The 21,842-nt window shown below is 36.5% G+C and overlaps 3 protein-coding genes across 3 annotated transcripts; 2 read left to right on the top strand and 1 right to left on the bottom strand.

Annotated features, from left to right (window-relative positions):
• Nucleotides 1–2,440: 2,440 nt before the first annotated feature.
• LOC131873928 (probable LRR receptor-like serine/threonine-protein kinase At5g48740) lies at nt 2,441–3,734 on the bottom strand. The gene is made up of 4 exons (XM_059217107.1): nt 3,148–3,734; nt 2,929–3,055; nt 2,775–2,843; nt 2,441–2,637 (listed from the first exon to the last, which is right to left on the bottom strand). The coding sequence occupies exons 1-4, from the start codon at nt 3,340–3,342 to the stop codon at nt 2,441–2,443; spliced, it is 588 nt and encodes a 195-aa protein (XP_059073090.1). The 5' UTR covers nt 3,343–3,734.
• LOC131874558 (LRR receptor-like serine/threonine-protein kinase GSO1) lies at nt 3,538–17,548 on the top strand. The gene has a single exon (XM_059218001.1). It carries the CDS (start codon nt 15,253–15,255, stop codon nt 17,539–17,541), a length of 2,289 nt encoding a protein of 762 aa, XP_059073984.1. The 5' UTR covers nt 3,538–15,252; the 3' UTR covers nt 17,542–17,548.
• Nucleotides 17,549–17,670: 122 nt separating this feature from the next.
• Nucleotides 17,671–20,888, top strand: LOC131049090 (receptor-like protein 19). The gene is made up of 6 exons (XM_059217106.1): nt 17,671–18,664; nt 18,806–18,867; nt 19,047–19,056; nt 19,348–19,404; nt 20,174–20,328; nt 20,466–20,888. The coding sequence occupies exons 1-6, from the start codon at nt 17,671–17,673 to the stop codon at nt 20,886–20,888; spliced, it is 1,701 nt and encodes a 566-aa protein (XP_059073089.1).
• Nucleotides 20,889–21,842: the final 954 nt, after the last annotated feature.

The following is a 21,842-nucleotide window of genomic DNA, read 5'->3' as shown; positions in this document are numbered from 1 at the left end:
ATCACTGATTATTACAATCTAAATAAACTTCATCAATTTGGTTTTACAGATTAGAAATACATTTACTTTCTTGTCAGAATTTCTTAATGGGTATTGACTATAAACTTTCATTAATAATTAGCATAGTCAATTAGATATCAAGTTGTTTGAAGATAAATATTTAGAGTGCAGAGATGTAGAAATCTCCCAAAAAGGCATCTCAGTCACACAGACTGGTAAGTTAAATTTTTTGCATCCATTCCCATAAGAATTGTAATTTGAGGAGCTAAAAATAAGAGTTTTAAAAAGAGAATTTGCATGAAGTTTGTTAACTGTACTTTTGCATGTATGTGTTGAAATCATCTATATGTTAGCCATTAGTTGATTTGTCCAAGACCTCTATATAATGAAGCTATTGTAATGCAATTATTGTCTCTGATCCCTTGATCTTGTGATCAAACAGTTTCTTGTATTAATGTTCCTTGATCTTATAATTAATAAGATTTGTAAATCTTATTTGAATGAATGAAAAGATTTATCTGCTTTTGAACTATTTGTGTAATTTTTAATTTTCTCCAAGTCCTGTATAAAGAGGCATATGCCAATCTTTTGATGCATGCCAATAAAATTCTGTTCTGTGCAGCAGCACACGGTTATTATTCTGTTTTTATCTTCTTTTGTCTCTGCCCACGGATACTTACATTATTCTCGTCACTTTTGAGTAAACACAACATTAATTAAACCATGAAACACATTTATTGTCTGTTTCAGAGACAATAAAAATGGCAGGGATGAGGCAATTGGAATCTTGGTATTTAATGGAAACCCTAGTTTGCTGGATTGATTGGTCACAGTACAACTCATACACAGCTCACGATGTTGTAATTTTACAGACAATGTCAGATGCACCGTAGACAAATGAGCATTTAAAACATGATATAAGAAATCTCGGACTACATTATCTGGGCATACTCCTCTCCTTCCATGAAACTGCGTGCAATCTTATCTGTTTTACCAGTAACATTACTGTAATATTATCTGGTAATACATTACTGTTCGCTCAGTATAATCTCTTTACCCACAAACATTACTGCATTATTACGTGTTTTTTTCTGAGATAAGATGTGCTGCATCCACAACAAACAATAAAGGCAACCTGTCTTCTTCTAAATAGAGGAATCTTTTCCATGTGAGGAGTGTTCCCTGTGAATGAAACAAATGGGATTTCTTTATTCAAGTTTGTTTGTCTACACAGACTTCTTGATCATTCGCAATCATATATTAGGCTACCAAGACCATTGGTACTGTGCTAAGCCTGAATGAGATAAGTTTCTCATAAACCATCATTCAGGGAAAAGTTTTAAGTCAGATTTTACAGTGATAAGAGGGATTTTTTCCCACTTTTGATAATGGGAATTTGCATTTCTGTCCAGGGTAATGATGTCTATGAACCAACTGCCAACGTTATCTTAATGGACAACCTGTATTGTTCCTACTATGCAGGTTTCCTCGTTGAAAAAATGGTTAAACAGCTTTGTCTGAAATTCTGTTTTTCAAGCACATTAATGAAATTTGTATCAAAATGTCTTCATTCATTTGATATGAACTTCTTCAGTCTCTCCAGTACAATATAGACTACTCAATGGCAACTGACATTAACCCTATTATAGATAGCTTTCGACAATTGCATTGAAGATGGCAATCAGATGAACAACATTTTCCGGATGCGCTCCAAGGTCACATCTCTACGTTAGATTGGGGCAATTGATACCTGGATTGTCGTAGGATGGCATGGCCAAAGTTATAAACAAATAATAGAACAGAAATTGAAGTCACTAAATTTACCAATAACATACCATATAATTGTTGAGCAATCTCATGAATGGTTTAGCTGAATATTTATGTCATCTGCCAGCTTGACGGAGGCTGCTGCTACAATCAGCTGAACCATATTCCTCTGTTGGCAAGGCATCCACAGATTTTTCAGCATTTATGTCTAGATCTTTAGGCTCGATATAAATCATAGCCACTCTTATCCCTGCCACAATCTCATTCATGGTGGGTCTCTTGGATCCTTCTCTATCCACACATTGCAATGCAAGATTAACAACACATTTGAAACTTTGCATCTCATTTTCGCCCAAAGACAACCTCTTATCTATGATGTTGGTCAAGTGAGAAGGGATGTCTTCGTTTGCCTCTGCATGGAGCATTACCTATCATGAAAATGAATATTGTCAGTTTATCTAAAATACAAAGTGCGACAAATCAAAACGATCAAGTATATGGAAATTTCTAATGATGGTTAAAATTAAATCTTACCCATCTCACAAGGTTGACTTCTTCTTCACAAACTGCATCTTCGATTGGTTTTCTCCCACATATAATCTCTAACAAGACCACTCCAAAGCTATACACATCACTTTTCTCTGTCAACTTATTGTTACTGAAATACCTTCAATCAATCAAGGAAAGTTACAATAATCTTTGAGTAAGCAGTTGTGGTAGTCACATGAGAGATCCAATCATCTTGAAGAATTTTTGAAAGCCCAAAATCTGCGATTTTTGCCCTCATATTCAAGTCTAGGAGAATGTTTGATCTCTTCACATCTCTGTGAATGATTTTCGGTCTGGACCTCGAATGCATAAATTCCAAACCTTTAAATTAAACACATTAAGAGGAGGCCTCATCAAACTATATTCGAGGCCTCATTAAACCATAATTGAGGCCTAGAAAAGAAGAAAACCTACAAAAGCCTTTATTAATCCTGGTAAATAGAACAGAAGTGAAGTACCTTCTGCTGCATCTAGAGCTACTCGAATCCTAGCTTTCCAGTCTAGGGCAGAGGAGTTTGCCAAAGAACCTGCCAAAAAAATAAATTGAGATCCATATAAGTTAGTTTGTGTCGCTTCCATACGTTAAATACTTTAGCCTGAAAGTTAACCCACCATGAAGGTGATCCCTGAGTGATCCTCCACCCACGTATTCGTAAACAAGCATAAGCTCCTTGGAGGAGTTGCAGTAGCCAAGCAACCACACCAAGTTCTTGTGACTCACTCTTGAGAGAAGGTCAATCTGCTTGGTGAAAAGTTAGCATAATATTTGAGCATAATATTATACTTCAAATTTTAATCAGAAAACAAAATTGAGGCAGATATATGTAGTACCTCATTTAAGAACTCTAATACTCCTTGCTTCGATGAAGAGGATAGCGCTTTTACAGCAATTTCTTTTCCATCCAGTAACTTGCCATAGAAGACAGTTCCAAAACCTCCTTTACCGATCTCTTGGCTGAAATTCTGTGTCACTGTCCTCAGCTCTTCTATGCTAAATGAACGAGTTCTGACATTGTTCGGTACCATGACCGGTAAATCTGCATTTGCATTTGGCTTCCAAATTCCAATCAGAAAAATCTTGAGTGAAAAAAAAACAAGGGGCAAGTTTAAGCAACATTTATTGTGATTTGACGATTAGATTTATGGAGGAACAAGGTGAAATTGATCTCCTCACCTGATTTTCGAGAGTATCTTCTACGATAGATAAAAATCAATACCAAGACTAGTTGAGCAGCGAGAATGCCTCCAATGATTGATCCAATCTCTACCCCATCGTTTTTACCAGATCTTAGTAGATCTGATTCAAACCCAAACAGAATTAGATTTTACCGTAGTTGCCAACTAAGATTACAACTCTAATCTAACTCAAAACAAACTTAGGACACGAAATCCAACAACGATACCTGAACTTCTGAAGTGGGGACGAGCCAATAAAATCAAGACATTCTTCTTTTTCATTGCTTATAAATTATATGCAAGGGATGATGACGATATATTCTTGTTTTTGATGTCATTGACCAATAGGAATACAGTATTAGTTCTAAATAACATGTCAATGTGAGATCTGCTGGTTCTTGGACATGCACATGAATCCCTCCAATTGAGGACATGGTCATTACAACTTTGCCCAGTTTGATTAGGCTGGTGGCAAAATAGAATGTGGTGATACTGCAGATATCTTGACTAAGTAATTCTTTTGAGATGGATATAATTGGATTTTCAGCATGATACAGAAACTTATTCTTTATTAAAATTTTAATTTACCCGCATTCTTTGTTCACCAGGAATTTTAATAATTATCTCAATTATAATCTAATTTTAATAAGATCATCCATTAGTTAAAGACATCAGTTCACTGACCAAGGAATGCGGGTGAACAAGCACTGACCAGTGACAGTTCCACACACAAACCGCCTCATGGAGACATCAATTTCCATGCGCAGGTGCTAGACATGTTCATTTGGTAAAGTTTCAAAAACATACGAAAAACGTCCAACTGGGTAAGTCAGCAATCTCTGTGTGAAATCTGTAATGGTCATATTTCCTGTCAAGCCTGATTCTATTACAGGCAATTGCTTGTACAATTTTCCTCAACCATATCATCTATATCTTGTCTTGCATCATCCTTAGCCATTTTCTTGGTCACATTTCTTACCATGCATGTGAATCCCTTTTTCCTTTTACCAATAAATTATAGGTATTGAACTGCCCGACCTTTTCCAGAATGCCCATCAAGCTCGGCGACCCGGAGCTCGGCATCGCTGTCGGACTTGTTCGAAGTTTGTTCGTTTTCTCTCTACTCTCTGCTCGCGTCCAATGTTCATGTGCTCTGCCCTCTTCCCGTGCCCTCTGCTCGCGCCTACGACATCGCATCTAAGAAAACCCTAGATGAAAAGCATCTAACGAAAATAATTTTTAATAAAAATTAACACGTTTGTTTTACTGCGAATTTGTTCCAAACTTTAACGAATATTTTCTAATTGGAATATTCGACGAATTTCGAACTTGATGATAGACATTCACCGAATGTGGTGACTTAGCCAACAAACATCTCTTTACAATATCTGTAAAATTCCTTTGTAGAACAAAATTGACTGTTGTATTCTTTATCCAAGGATTGGATCTCTGAAATTTAATAACTAAAATGGTTTTAAGACAGTTCTTAAGGAATATCCCACTTAAGAATCTTGATAATCTGGGTGGAGTATTTTAAAAATAGAAATGAGATCTCTGTTCAATCCTGGGCCCCAGACTAGAACCTATAAACCCCACAAACTTGGGTTTGTAAAAAGATTTGAGCAGCGACGACATCTAATTCTCATTCAACTGTAGATTGTTGTGCCTAATCTATGGATGTTGTCTCGTGCCTAATCTATGGGTGCTGTCTCCAAATCGCTGGAAAATTGTTCACGCCTTCATCTTTTGGAGTTTGGGTCTAACAAGCTTCTAGAGAGGCCAACAATTCTCTGCGACTGTAAACCCTTCTAGCCCTCAAAATATCCCTTTGTATGGAAGAAAATTTTCTTTTATCATACCATCTCATGAAGATTACACGGTCATTGATCTTCACTTCATTATTATGATAACCCTTATGATTGAGGTTTTCTCTGCCTTGTTAGTCACAAATAACCCTATCTCACTATTCACTGTCTTTCTTCTTAATGCATAGATCTGAGCACAAAACCTTTGTTGCTCTGATCAACTCCTTGATTATGTGATTGAGATGAGTCATTTGCATGCCCTAGCACTGTGATTTTTCAGTCCATATCCTTAACACAAGGTCACCTTTATGTCTTGTTGCAGGTTGTTTCTACCATATGCTTAGCTTTCAAAGTCCTTTTTCTTATGTTTGATTTGCACATTGTTGTCCTAAAGAAGCACTTGTACAGAGACTTGTTGATCATTGAATCTATCCCCTTTCACTGTCTTATTGAAGCTCGTTAGGCTTGATTTGAAAATAATCTATGTTCATAGCCTTCAATGTCATTGGATAGTGAATTAAATCACCGTGTTGTTCACTGTCTTTTTAAGTTGGATCTGCTGTATCTCATGATTGTTTCCCTTTTGTCCTGTAATCAAGACAATGGCTTTTTTTGATGTGAATGTTGACTGAAGTACTAGATTGAAATATTGTCCTTGACATCCTTGCTGCTAATATATCTTAGCTTGAATCAGGCCTCAATCTTGTGCATGAAATCAATGACGATTGATGACTATTTGACCATTATACCATGTGCACTATATTTCTATTATTGCTTATGTTATTGACATTCTTTAGGGTTGTCCAGTGGTATTATTTCCATGCATGCCTCTGTATGACTGTAGATTTTGTGCCTCGACAATGAATGAAAATAAGCTCTTACTTTCCCAAAATTTGATTGTACTTAGGTGCATGATCTTTATGCTTTTAACAGTGTAGAGTTAGACAAACTCGAGTCATACAAGGGCATCAAAATAGAGTCTTAACAATAATAACATCCTCTTAACTGGCATAATATTAAACTTGAATGACTGATGCTGCAATATTCAACAGGAAATTGCCAATCTAGCTATTGAAACCTGGGTAGAAGACAAATAAAGATTAACTTAATCAGATTTTTTACAAACTGGTTTTAAGCTATTCAAGAATCAATATCTTTACCTCTTCCAATACAATTTTTCTTAATAGTCTTCGAAAAAGAGAATCAATCACGCCATCCATAACACTGAAGCACTTTGTGCTCGAAGATTTGGAGTAACACAACACCCAAATCAGAACAGAAAATCCAACTGCATTGCCCATTCCCATTCCCACTTCCCACCATATATATTCCTCCACTGCTTGTTTATCTTCTTCATCACTAGGAGGAGCAGGATGACTTCCCGAGCATGAAATCCTGATTTGCAGGCAACAGAGGCCTAAATTGTTGGAAAATGATGAGGAATCAAATGCCATCAATTGTCCTCCCTGTGGTATCATTTCTCATAGATTATTATGAGACACATCAAAGTAACTCAAAGATGTGAGTTGTTGCAGCTCAGCAGAAAATATTCTTGATAATTCTTTTTTCACAAATCAAGTGACTGTAGTTGTACCATGATTCCAATGAATTTGGAATCTAGCTATTAAAATGATTTTTTGAAACATTGAAAATTATCATCTTTGAGAGATTCAATATCTCAAGCTATTTTACCAGATAAATTGGTGTTTAATAAATCATGACATTTTACAAATCTCAAAATGTTTGCATACTCCAGATCTTGCCCGTTGCTCTTAATTATCATTTGATCTGTATAAGTCACACCTATGGAAGCAGCATGGTATTCAAAAACTTTTGTGTTTTCTGTCTGATTTGCCATTTCACTCAATTTCATAAAATAATGAGGGATGATGCCTGAAAATTTGTTGCTTGACAAATCCATGATCTGAAAAATTTGTTGCTTGACAAATCCATGATCTGAAGATTTTGCAAGTTTGAGGATTCTGAGGGTATCTTGCCTACAAATTTGTTAGATTTTAGCATTAGGATGCGGAGACTTTTCAATCTTTCAATTCAAATAGAAATGCTCCCATGAATATTGTTATTCCTCAGATCCAAGATTTCGAAAGAGCCACAACTTGCAGGGGATGATAGCATGTTCCCTTTCAGCCCATTAAAACCTAATTTCAATGTATGTAGAGAAATCATGTTTCCAAACATATTTGGAATTGTACCCTTGAGATCATTTTTTTCCAGCTTTAACATAGACAACTTGGAGAATTGGTCTAAACTTGAAGGAATCCTACCACTAAGTTTATTATTTGGCAAGTCTAAAACATGCAAACTAATTGGCTCACAGATGGAATTTGGATTGACACCACTCAAATTGTTTCCGGCTAGAGATAGAAAACTAAGACATTGTCCATGTTTGCCAATTTCTTTTGAAATGGGTCCGTCAAACAAATTATCTGAAAGATCCAACAATGCTACATTTTGTAGAGGAAGGGGAATATTTCCTTGTAACTTATTATATGTAAATCAATAACTGAAGTTTGCTCAAAATTGTGCTCAAATCCAAGCAGCTTGAAGGGTGAATTACCTACGAACTGGTTAGAAGAGAGGATGAGATAAGAAAGGTGTATAGAATCCCATAGCCAATCAGGAATATCTCCACTTAAAGAGTTTTGAGAAAAATCTAATGAGCCTACAGAGTACTGAGTTGAAATGAAAGCTAGAAAATCCCCTTCTATATTACAAGATCTCAATTCTAAGGCTTCAAGTTGAAAATTAGGAATATAAGTCGCATCGGCATTTATAGTCAACATATCCAGAAAAGAAAGTGTGTAAGTGTCATACAATTGGCTGTTGCTAAGATCAAGATATGCAAGTTTGGTGAGGCGACACAAAAAATTGGGGATTGTACCATTCAAAGAGTTGTAACTTAGTTCAAGATATGTGAGCTCAGATAGGTTAATAAAGATGTTGGAATAGTGCCACTGAATGAGTTAGCACTCAGGTAAAGATATCTGAGCTTAGACAACTCACCCAAAGATGTTGGCATGGTGCCACTCAAGGAGTTTGCTTGTAGATAAAGATATGTGAGCTTTGACAAGTTTCCCAAAAATGTTGGGATGGTGTCATTCAAAGAGTTAGAACTCAGGCCAAGCTCTTTGAGATTTGACAACTTAGCTAAAGATGTTGGGATGTTACCATTCAAAGAGTTCTAATATAGGTATAGATATGTGAGTTTTGACATCTCATCCGAAGATGTTGGGATGGTGCCACTCAAAGAGTTTATCCTCAAGTCAAGTTGTGTGAATTGTGACAGATTACCCAAAGATACTAGAATGATTCCACTCAAAGAATTATAACTCAAATCAAGATTTGTAAGCATTTACAGGTTACACTTTGAAATAGTATTGCTCAAAGATTTAGATCCCAAATGAAGATAAGTTAACCTGGACAATTTATCAATCTCTCTCGGGATCTGGCCACTAAAATTAGAGAAGTACAATCTCAAATACCTCAATTTGTTGAGCTTGTGAAAGTGTGAAGGGATGGCAAGAGAAGGTAAGAAGGCACTCTCAGTGAAGTCCAAGCGCTCCAGATGCCGTAGCTGGAACAGTTCCCCACGAAGTTCCCTCCACGACATGAATGGCCATGACATGCGGAGGAGCAAGGTATCATCATCACCATCTTCATTGCCAGATTGCTCACACTTCTCTGCGCTTCCTTCAAACAACTTTCTCTCTCTCTGACAACAATGGAAATTGAAAGCTCATTTGTAATTGTATGAAAGCTCATTTAATATTTTAGTAAATTCATTATTTCTTGTAGATTTTTAATTATTGTTTGTTGTTTTTGTAATGACTATCATAACATTCCCATTTGCTATGGAAATCAAAATCATATCAGTATAAGATTTGTGGGGATGTTTGAGTCATTTGTGCAAGTTGTCTATTTTATTTGGTATAATTTGGTGTAGTTTTATCATTATTATAGAGATAAGATCTAACTTCATATAAATTATTATATATTTAAATTGTGCAAGTTCGTTAGTATCTAGTCAAATATTTGTGTTTTTGAAGTATAATTAATTGTTGTTGTTTGGATATATATTGGTGAAGATTGTTGGTTATATTTTTATTAAATTTTATAGAAAGGGAAATACATAGATTATGTAGATAATTTATACTTTCATAGGTTTATGCTCAAGGAATTGATAGAAATATGTCCAAATTTGTCCAAAAGAGATATGGAGCCATGCACAGGCAATGGAATGATTAGAAATGAAAAAGAGGTCGAAAATCCATTTTTGATATTTTTCATTTTCAAAGGCATTTGGAGCAGGATATAGGGTCAAAACTATGGCCAATCCCTTAAATGGAATAGCTAAAGGCATTGGATTTAAGGGACTTAAATAAGAGCCCTCGAGGATATTTCTGACAATGTAAGAAGTTTGAGATTTCGAGCACCAAGTAGAAAGTTATGCCCCCATCAAGTTAAGATCATGAGGCTACTGCAAAAAGGAACACTAATGAGCCACATATCAAAGCAATGCAGTTTCTGTAGAACAAAACTCACCACTGTTGTCATTTCTCAAACATTTAATCTCCCTATTAGTCTAATTTTCAACCAAGGATTTAAACTCCTTAAATCGACTAAATACTTTAGCATTATGCCTGAGGAAATAAACAATGTCCATCTACTATAATCATCTATGAAGGATACAAAATATACATATTTTGATAACGAAGAAACATTTACAGGACTAAACACATCTGCATGGATGTAGTCCAACACCCCATAAGACTTATGAGAACTTTTATAAAATTGCACATGGTTTCGTTTACCAAAGATACAATATTCATGAAAGTCGAATTCGAGATTGTAATCTTCAAGGCCTTCTACAAGACTCTTAGATTTTAAGTTTAGGAGACCCTTCTCACCAATATTGTCGAGTCTTTGGTGCTATAACATTGTCTTCACTGCAAAAAACTTCATTTCCAAAGAATGAGGACCCCTTAGGTACCTAAAAAGAGCGACCATCAGAAGTAGATGCAACAAATTTCTTCACTTCTTTATCCGATAGTGAGGATGAAGAATCTAAAGATTTTCTCTTCTTTGACTTGTCAGAAGAACTATTGCATTGAACACTGCATGAATCTGGCTTGAACAAGGTTCCTATCCGAACTCTTCTAGCCAAAACCATATCTCCTCTATTCATCTTACATCCTCCACTCGAAAAGACAACTTGCACAACCACATCATTCAATTTACTCATTGAAAGGAGGTTTTGTGCCAAACCAGGGATATGCAACACACCATCAATTCCCTTCACTCTACCATCAGGGAATTTAATTCAGACTCTTCCATGACCAGCTATTTCTAGATAAGAATCATCACCGAGATACACCTTTCCACCATCAAATTCTTCATACTTCGAGAACCAATCTCTATGTGATGTCATGTGAAAAGATGCGTTGAAGTCTATTAACCACACATCTTTAGATGTCTGTGTTGCCAAAGTTGCAACCAATGCTTCACCAAAATAATCATTCTCCATCTCAATCCGACCAGATGTTCTCACCATCTTTTTCTGCAATAGGATATCAAGAAAATCACTCCTGCAAAACTCCGACTGAAACTAGATCAGTACAAAAAAAACAACAATCCCCACAATTGAGATCAAAGGTGATCGGGCTTTGATACCAATTGAAAGGAAACCTGGTAGTGGAATACATCTTCCAGTACACTGAACTATGAGGAGAGTGAATGCAAAAAATAAATTCTAAACTCTTTAACAATTACAGATTCAGATGCACATCTAATTAAACATTAACAGATATTCAAAATAGGATAACACACATAACATAGCATATACGTGGGAAAACCCTTTTGGGAAAAAACCCACACTCCCAAAGCCATCAGGCATCCTCAAATTATACAACTACATTCATAATTGAATTTTATTTTCTAATGACTTCGTCTCATATAGCTTTGCAAGCTTATTCCACAAGTAATATGCAATTTTTTCCTCTACAACATTGAACAAAACTACATCTGCTAGAAATAATTGGATTGTTTCTCTAGTCGTTGTATCATTTTCAGTCAAATCTATTGGGATCATGGCTGCAAGTTTTGACACTATTCCTTTAAAAGCTAGGGCACATCCATCCTTCACTAACAAATCTTGAATTTTAAGCTTCCAAAGAGAAAAATTAGAACCATCGAATGTTTTCACCTCAAATTTGGTAACTATATTTCCTGTCATTATTTGCTTCTTGATAGGTATAGCTTCTACACTAAAAACCAAGCTCTGATACCAATTGTTGTGAAGATATATAGTGTTATGTGGCACAATATTAATAATGTCAACACTTCGAAGAAAAACTCAATACTTTAAATCATTTATGCAGGTTAATGTGCAAAATCATGTTGAAGCCATTCAAAATCTTGTTGCAATGGGATTTGAAAAGGTCTCATTGTAATTTTGAAAATGTATTTTTTTTAATATATGTAATTGAAATTCATCACACTTCATTATAGTCAATAGATGAGATTTAGACAAAATTGCTTTTGGCTGGTGTCTTTATTGTACCTCAGCTTGAATTTTGATTGAATTACCACAAAATTCTGCTCTTTTGGAAAAAAATATTTTCTTGGAGTGGATAGCTTTTTCATTTTATTTCATATCATAATGTAGGCCAGTGTATGTGAAAATTAGATTGCAATGATGTCGTCTTATTTTGGAAGCTTAAATGATATCATAAAGCATTTTTTATGCACTTACTAGCAATTTTGTTATGCACCTTTTGGGACCTAGTATTGTGCCACATAGCATGATATTAGGTGGTATAATATAGTAATCATCATTCTCTCTCTGGTCTCTCCCTCTCTTTCTTTGCAACCCCTACCTTCCACCCTCTCTCTCTCGCACTTGGGTTTTCTCTCCCTCTAGTCTCTTCCTCAACCCCTACCTTCCACCCTCTCTCTTTCTCCCTCCCTCTCTCTCCCTCCCTCTCTTTACCTCTCTCTCTCCCCCTCTCTTTACCTCTATCTCTCTCCCTCTTTATGGTTGATGGAAAGAAAAGAAAATATTAGGGAGAGAGAGAGACCAACGAGGGAGAGAGATGGAGGGAGGAAGGGAGTGGTTGATAGAAAGGAAGGAGAGGGGGCATTGATGAAAAGAGGGGGAGAGACCAAAGAGAGAGCTCAAGTAAGAGAGACATAGGGGTTTATGGAAAGAGAGGGATGTACTAGGAAGAGATCCCAGAGAGAGAACCTAAGCGAGAGAGGGGGAGAGAGAGAGAGGGGGGGAGAGAGAGAGAGGGGAGAAGGTAGGGGTTGAGAAAAAGAGAGGGAGAGACTTGAGAGAGAGATAACCCTGTCTTCCTCCCTCCCTGCCTCAACCCCTCCCTTTCTCCCTCTCTCTCACTTTGGCTCTCTCTCTATCCACCCCTCCCTTCCTACCTCCCTCTCTCCCACATGGGCTCTCTCTATCTCTATCTTTGGTCTCTTCCTCTCTTTCCATAAACCTCTCTCTCTCAACCCATCCCTTCCTCCCTCCCTCTCTCTCACTTGGGCCCTCTCTCTAGTCCCTTACCCATTTCCCATCCCTTCCTCCCTCTCACTTATTCTCTCTATGTCTTTCTTAGATCTCTCTCTTTATCTCATAGGTCTCTCTCTCTCTTAGGTTAGGCTTGGAATGGAGAGAGGGAAAGGGAAGAGAGAGGATGGGGGAGGGAGACAAGGAAAGAGAGAAAGAGAGACCTGAGAGAGAAAGAGAGGGTGAGAGGGAGAGATACTTGAGAGAAAAAGAGAAAGGGAGCGCGAGAGAGAGAGAGAGAGAGAGAGAGAGAGAGAGAGAGAGAGAGAGAGAGAGAGAGAGAGAGATGGAAATAATGGAAGGGAGAGGGAAGAGAGATGATGGGGGAGGGAGAGAGGGAAATATGGAAAGAGAGGGAGATAATATGAGAGAGAGAGAGGGGAGGGAAAGAATTAGAGGGAGAAAGAGAGAGGGAATATAGAAGATGAGGGAGGGAGAGAATGGGAGAGAGAGACACTTGAGTGAGAGAGAGAGAGAGAGAGAGAGAGAGAGAGAGAGAGAGAGAGACTTGAGAGTGTTGGGATCCAAGAACATTGAGAGGGGGGGTGAATCAATGTTCTGTCGGTAAGATAAGATTTTATGCTTTTATAACATACACATAAAACCGGTAAATGAATAAACATATAACTTGAAGCAAATAAACCATCCACATGAATGAACACCATAACACACAAAGTTATACGTGGAAAACCTCAAAGATGAAAAACCACGGTGGGATTTGTGACCCACAATATCAATTCACTGGCCATATGAAAGATATTACATAGAGAGGGGACCTGCACATGCAGGAAGACACACTGCTCATCACTAAAGAGTCTCACTGACTACAAGCTTCTGCTGAAGTAAAACAATAAAGATGAACTCACAAAATGCATCTGCTATGTCAAAAAGAGTTCCGGTTATGGAGCTTCTTTGTACCGGTTCATAAACCCCGAACACTTCTACCGGTATCTCCTTCCCTCCAAGAATGTCTTACAAACATCTACAGATCATTGCATGATACAACATTCGCATACAAATGATCTTCGCATTCCACAATCTTATTCTGTTATAATCCACAATCTCATCCACATGTTCTCTCATATCATAATGACCTAACAAATTGACCTAAAAAAATTTGCTACCCTTTTTCTTCTTCTTCTTTTGTGATTAATAATGGTCTATCAAGGTATATTAATTCTTCATGAATGTGGCCCAACACTAATTAGATCCATTTCTAAAGGTTGCTAAAATTTGAAATATTTTCTCAAATATATAACGTCCTTGAATGCTTTTTGCTCGTTTACAAAATTTACATGATCTACTTCAATTAACTTAACATGAATGCATTTGTAATTTTCTTCAAAATACATTACACACATTTATATCCTAACATTTTCAAACAAAAACAAAAATGTAATGACAATGATTAGTTTTTTCAGATAACATTTTATCTATTAAACATGGATTTAAAAATAAACTAATACATTATCATTATAATTAAAATGTCCTTTAATTAAAAAAAGAAAAATAAAATAAAATAATAGTTGTTAAATATAAATGAAACTGAGCTATCATTTGCAAAGAGTAAAAAATAAAATTACTTTACAATTTTCTCCGTGCAAGCTTTCCTTCTATTTTCCACAATTTTCTTTCATTTTTGTTTGGAATACAATTTTATCTTGTAAAAGAGATGAATTCAAATTAAATTTGACGAATGAAGCAAACGACGAAGATTTGATTACCCTAATTTTCGTCATTCCCACTTGCATTTTCATTACCCTGCATGTACGCCCACATTACCTACCTACTTTCCTTTCATTTTCCACACTTTTGTTTTGTGTGGGAGAAGAGTCATTACCTACCTACTTACCAGATTATTGACCCTCAAAATCTGTTTATTTTCGACACTTTTTCTTTAGCGTGCGAGAAAACCCACGCATTTGACCTGAGTAAAGTTATGTTTGTTGGTGTAAGTTGGTGCGAGAACAGTCATTTTCTCCGACTTGGCTACAAACACTTGCTCATAATAAACACGGCATTTCCTCCCCATTAAATGATCGACGAATATTCTATGCCAACAAGTCGTTGAAAAAGTTTGTGTTGATTTGGTTAAAAGAAAACGTGGGTTACCTTAAAAACTTTGAACAAGTATGGGAATTGCTAAAAATGCATTCAATTCACAACGACCCAAACTACATACAAAACGAGTGTGGAAAATTGAATGGAGGAGATTTTCCCCCCACTTTCTCCCGTAGAATAAACGTAGAATTTGTTTCGAGTAATAGGAGAAATACAATTATAAATCAGCTTTATTTTCCATTATTTTTACAAGAGAGAGACGGAGCAAGTTGTTTGGAGGAATAGAGAAGTGCTGTGCAATCTGCAATGATGATGATGTGGGTCTTGCTATTAGTGCTGATGATGCCCTTCTCCTCCGCATGTCATGCGGATGAGAGGAATTCCCTCTTAGATTTCAAACAGGGCCTCAACTTCACTTCCTCTTTTAACACACTGCAATCATGGAAGGGATTTAACTGCTGCTCATGGGAAGGAATCACCTGCCACCCAATCACTGCCCACGTCATTTCCTTAGATCTCAGTCCTCAATCACTTAATGCCTCCTGGGATCGTTCTAAATTCTGGCCCTACATCTCATGGAGGGAACTTCGTGGAGGACTATTCCAACTGCGGCATCTCCAGCGATTCAACTTCACTGCGAATGCCGTCGACCCTCCTCTTGCCATCCCTTCACACTTTCACAAGCTCAACAATTTGAGGTATTTAAGCTTGTACGACTCTTACTTCATTGGCCAGATTCCAAGAGAGATTGGTGATATGTCCAGCTTAACTTATCTTGATTTGTATTATAATATTTTGAATGGTACAATCCCAATATCTTTAGGTAATCTGTCAGAGCTCACATATCTTGATCTCAGTATGAACTCTTTGAGTGACATAATTCCAACATCTTTGAATAAGCTATCAAAGCTCACATTTGTTGGTCTGAGTTCTAGCTCTTTGAATGGTACATTTCCAGCATTTTTGGGCAACCTCTCCAAGCTCACACATCTTGTCCTAACGGGAGACAATTTGAATGTCCTAAGGGGAAACAATTTGAATGGCACCATTCCAACGTCTTTGGGTGAGCTGTCGAAGCTCGCATATTTTGAGCTCAGGTATTACTCTTTGAGTGGTACAATCCCAACCTTCTTGGGTAACCTCTCCAAACTTACACATCTTATCCTAAGTGAAGACTCTTTTAGTGGTACCATCCCTACATCTTTGGGTAAGCTGTCAAATCTTGCATATCTTGATTTGAGTGGAAACTCTTTGAATGGTACAATCCTAAGCTTCTTGGGCAAGCTGTCAAAGCTCAGATATTGTGATCTAAGTTCAAACTCTTTGAGTGGCACCATCCCAACATCTTTGGGTGAGCTGTCAAAGCTCACATATCTTGTCTTGCGTTTTAACTCATTGAGTGGCACCATCCCAACATCTTTGGGCAAGCTATCAAAGCTTACATATCTTGACTTGGGTTATAACTCTTTGAATGGTACCATTCCAACATCTTTGGGCAAGTTGTCAAAGCTCACATATCTTGTCTTGAGCTCTAACTCTTTGAGTGGCACCATTCCAACATCTTTGGGTGAGCTATCAAAGCTCACATATCTTGTCTTGCATTCTAACTCTTTGAGTGGTACAATTCCAACATCTTTGGGCAAGCTGTCAAAGCTCAGATATTGTGATCTAAGTTCAAACTCTTTGAGTGGTACCATACCAACATCTTTGGGTAAGTTGTCAAAGCTCACAGATCTTGACTTGGGTTATAACTCTTTGAGTGGCACCATCCCAACATCTTTGGGTAAGCTGTCAGAGCTCACAAATCTTGCCTTGAGTTCTAACTCTTTGAGTGGCACCATCCCAACATCTTTGGGTAAGCTGTCAGATCTCACAAATCTTGCCTTGAGTTCTAACTCTTTGAGTGGCACCATCCCAACATCTTTGGGCAAGTTGTCAAAGCTCACATATCTTGACTTGGGTTATAACCCTTTGAATGGTACAATTACAACATCCTTAGGTAACCTCACCAAACTCACACAACTTGATCTTAGCAACAACAAACTAAAAGGAGATTACACGTTTTCTTTTTTTGATAAAATACCCAATATTCAAGGATTATATCTTTCAAGGAATATGTTGACTATAAAAGCCAATGACACTTATATTCCCAATTTTCAACTTCAATACTTATATTTGGGATCTTGTAATATACAAGGGGGTTTTCCAGCTTTCATTTCAACCCAATACTTGTTACACTATCTAGATTTTTCTCAAAACTCTCTCACTGGAAATATTCCTAATTGGCTATGGGATTCCATGCCCCTTTATTATGTCAACCTCTCTTCTAACCAATTTGTGGGTAGTTTACCCTTGAAGCCACTTGGTTTTGAACATAATTATCATCAAAGCTCAACTATTGATTTGCATAATAATCAGTTACAAGGAAATATTTTCCTCCCTCTACAAAATGTGAATCTTTCAGAGAATCTATTTGATGGACCCATTCCATCAGGAATTGGTAAATATGGACAAAGTCTTTCATTTCTGTCATTGTCGAAAAACAATTTGAGTGGTGTCATTCCACATTCTATTTGTGAGTCAAGAAATTTGTAAATTTTAGACTTGTCAAATAATAGGCTTAAAGGTAAGATTCCCTCAAGTTTAGATCAATGCTCTAGATTGTCCATGTTAAATCTAGAAAATAATGATCTCAAGGGCACAATTCCTAGTATATTTGGGAATATGACTTATCTAGAAACATTGAAACTTGGTCTCAATGGGCTAAAAGGGAATATACCATCATCTCTCGGAAATTGTAGTTCTTTGGAAATCTTAGATCTGAGGAATAACAATATTCATGGGGGCATTTCTACTTGGATTGAAAACTTGAAAAAGCTTCGCATCTTAGTATTAAAGTCGAATATATTTGTTGGGCAAATACCATCAGAACTATCCAATTTGCAAAATCTTCAGATATTGGATATGTCAAGCAACAAATTTTCAGGCATTATTCGAAGTGGTTTTATGAAGTCAAGTGCAATGGCAAATCAGACAGAAAATACAGAAACTATTGAATTAAATACTACAAATGTTGGTAGGATTTATATAGATAGCATAATCATTAAGAACAAAGCACAAGATATGGAGTATGCGAGAACTTTGAGATTAGTAAAATCTCTTGATCTATCATACAACAATTTATCAGGTAAAATACCTTGGGATATTGAATCCCTCAAAGGATTGATAATTCTAAATGTTTCAAGAAATCAATTCAGCGGTGAGATTCCAAAATCTTTGGGAAGTATGGTACAGCTAGAATCACTTGATCTTTCCAAAAATGAATTGTGTGGGGTGTTTCCTGCTGAGCTGCAATATCTTACATATTTGAGCTACTTTGATGTGTCCCATAATAATCTATCAGGAGTGATACCGCAAGGAGGACAAATGATGACATTTGATTCTTCCTCATTTTCCAACAATTTAGATCTATGTGGCCTACAAATCAATGTGTCATGTTCAGAAAATCATATTGCTTCTTCCAGTGACGATGAAAAAAATAAAGAAGTATTTGAGGAAGATATATGGTGGGATTTGGGAATGGGAATGGGCTATACATTTGGATTTTCAACTCTGATTTGGGTGTTATGTTTCAGCAAATCTTGGAGTGTAAAATGTTTCAGAATTATGGATAAAATTATTGACTCCCTTTCTCAAACATTCAAAGAAAAATTGTATCGTACAAAATAAGACATTTTGTGATCTTCATCTCCTGTACACCTGATGTTGATTGTTTAACCACCAATAAAGAAAGAGTAAGTTTACTATTTAATTCATAAATTTATGACAAATTTTCTTTATATTGTTAATGATTTTGTAGAACAGCTTAAAACTAGTTTGTACAAATCTGATAAAGCTAATTTTTATGCATCTTCTGCCCAGGTTTTAATTGAAGTCAAGAATATCCTGTTGGATATTTAGATCAGGAACTAACATTCCCAAGTGAAGCACGTTTGGCCCTAAATAAATGCAGTTTCCTCTTGTTGAGAATAGAGAAGTACAACAAATTCATCTATATAATTCTGTCATTTGTTCTCTGACTGTCATGTTGGGGCTTTCAGAGTTACATAGGTACAAACTCAACTAGTCAGAAAAGAAATTTTTTATTCAATCTACAAGTTATTTCAATTCTGATTTTTCATTGTATTTCTCCATTATCATATTGATTCAAACTTCTCAATTAGAGCAGATTTTTATTGGAGTTTGGGACAATCTCTATTCCCATACCTGCTCTTCCAAAAATAGCTGGTACTCACCTTGCATTGAATAATAGTCTTTTAAGCAGAGCTTGTTTGAGCTTTCCTTTTTATTGTGATGCTGATTAACAAGAAGTATGTATGAATATTATTTGTTTTATGACAGCTGAGCCACTTATGACAGGAGGAGTTGTTTTACAAGGGCTTTCTATGGATGGTCAAGGCATATAATTGATCATTTAGTTCAAAGCTTCTGAAGGGAATCGATCTATTGTGTCCAAACAATGATTTCGTGCAGGAGTTTGAGAAAAAGTATACTATCCTTTCCACTTGCTCGCTTTGGCCTTACATTATTCCCAGTTTTAGATTTAAGACACTCAATCAATGTTTCAGATTGTTAAGAAATCAAATGAGATTGTTTTTTTGGAATAGTTTTCTATTTTTCATGAAAGTGGAAAATATACAAATACAGGGTTTAAGGTCAAACATGGTTTAAAAGTATAAGGAACTTTGTTTGCAAATATCATGCTCTGTGGTTATTTTTTTTACGGACAATCGCAGTATCTTCAAATTGTAGCTTGACTTTTGTTGCGAGTAATCTGTATTTAATGTGTATTTTTCTTATATACACTTCAGACAATTCTATGTGGCGTAACAAATTTTTATGGAGTTTGAAAATTGGCAAATATTGTACAATCTCCTAAGGAAAGAATTGCTGAAAAATCAAACAGGTCTTTGCTGCATACTTGGGAGAGGCATGGCAGTCCACATCGTGTGGATTAGAAAGCAATCTTTGTGGGGAAAGCACAAAATTCATGGCATTTTCAGAATGGATTTGAATGGTAATAAATGTGCTAATAAGAATGCTTTCACTTCTATTATCAAGCATCAATACGCATAAACAATAGGCATATATACTATTTCAGCATTTGAAAGTGTTAATCCCTAATAAGATGTTAATTATTTCTTGGTTGGCAATACACAATTAACAGCAGAAATTACTGGTGATAGAAAGATTGTTCAGAACAGGAGGAAGGATGAACTGGTGGATATTGGCCCCATTGCCTTGAATGACTTACCCGGGCTAGTGAACTGCACAGAGCACAAGACAGGAATAATTCTTTCACAACGCCAATTTACAATACAGGTGAAAAATATTTAAATTCCACAACTTTTTTATGGAGCATGGGATTTCAAATTTTCACTGAAGCCAACTTTTATTAATCTTAAAATTGGAAAATATTATTCAGTTTTTTGGCTGAATAATTGGGAGAAGCACGGCAGTGGACAGTGTTTCGATGTTCCAGACTCAACAATGCGGGGCTCAGACAACAATCTTTGTTGGGAAAGCACAGGCTTATTGGCTTTTTCAGAATTGATGCAAATGGTAGGAAAGATGTTAATAAGAATACTTCCACTTTAAATATTAAGGCTCAAGATGCAGACACAATGGGCATATCTTCTGTTTCAGGATTTGAAAGTGCTAGTCTGAATAAAATGTTAATTTCTTGCTTGGCGGGAAATACAAAATCAACAGTAGAAAGTAATGCTGATAGGAAGATCGTTGAGAACAAGAGGGAGGATGAACTTGCGGATATTGGCTCCATTGCCTGGGATGACTTACCCAAGCTACTGAACTGCACAGAGAATATGAAAAGAAGAGACACAGATCAGTTCTCTCATAGTATCAATTCAGAATTCAGGTGATAAGGGTTTAAAATCCATCAAGAATTCTATGAAGCATGTGTTTTCAGATTGTCATTAAACAAAGTTAGTTTTGATTTCATCAAAATCTAGTGCTCACTTGTCTTTAATAATAAGTATTCAGAGATGCGAGAAGATGAAATGCATAATGGCACAGCAGGTTGAAGGGAAGATGGATTTGGAGCCGAGCAAAAGAGTAACCCTTGCAATGCTGGTGTTGTTGAACATGAAAATAAGCAATGCTCTGAAGAGTGATATGTGCAGGAACTCTGCCTGTGAGAAGGTCCTGGTCCCTGGATGCCCTGTTCATCCTAACATGAATATAATCATGGCCGAGGGGTTGTGTCCGGTCATCCACTTTATTATGATTGTGGTCATCTAGGTGCTAATTCCCTTATGCAGCTATCGACTCCAGGCAGGAATCTTCACATGATTGGCCAAGAAGTGGAACAGAAAGATGCTTCCCAACTCTGGTAAAGCTTTTAAGTTTTGTTTCCATGTTTGTTTTCTTGGACAAGGTCAAATTTGCAATGCTTTAACTCTATTAGAGTTTTGTAGTTCTAATTAAAGTTTTTAAAATCAGCAGATACATTGTCAGAGAGAAGAAGATGAATGGTGCAAAATCTTGTACCTGCCAACTTCTCATGCAGTTATTAGTGGCATGGACATGCTTTCCTCCTTCACACTTCACAGCAGTAAGCCCAGCTGGCCTTTAGTTGTCATACTTCATATTAATTTAAATGGCACAGCTTTTCTATCTGGCCACCTGAATTTTGGAACTTTTGGTCCAGTGCAGGTTACAACAGTTCCTAACATCCTTGACTGTGCCAGAGGAGAACATAAACTGTGGTTCAGGGGCTTCATTATCTTTCTGAAATGAAGAAAGATTCTTTCCGACTTCATTTATTACATCATTTCAACTCCACTATTTTCAAGCTTTTTCATTTCCATCATATT

This window comes from Cryptomeria japonica, chromosome 3 (assembly GCF_030272615.1).
Source record: "Cryptomeria japonica chromosome 3, Sugi_1.0, whole genome shotgun sequence".
Classification (NCBI taxonomy): domain Eukaryota; kingdom Viridiplantae; phylum Streptophyta; class Pinopsida; order Cupressales; family Cupressaceae; genus Cryptomeria; species Cryptomeria japonica.
This window is presented reverse-complemented; position numbering and strand designations above follow the sequence as displayed.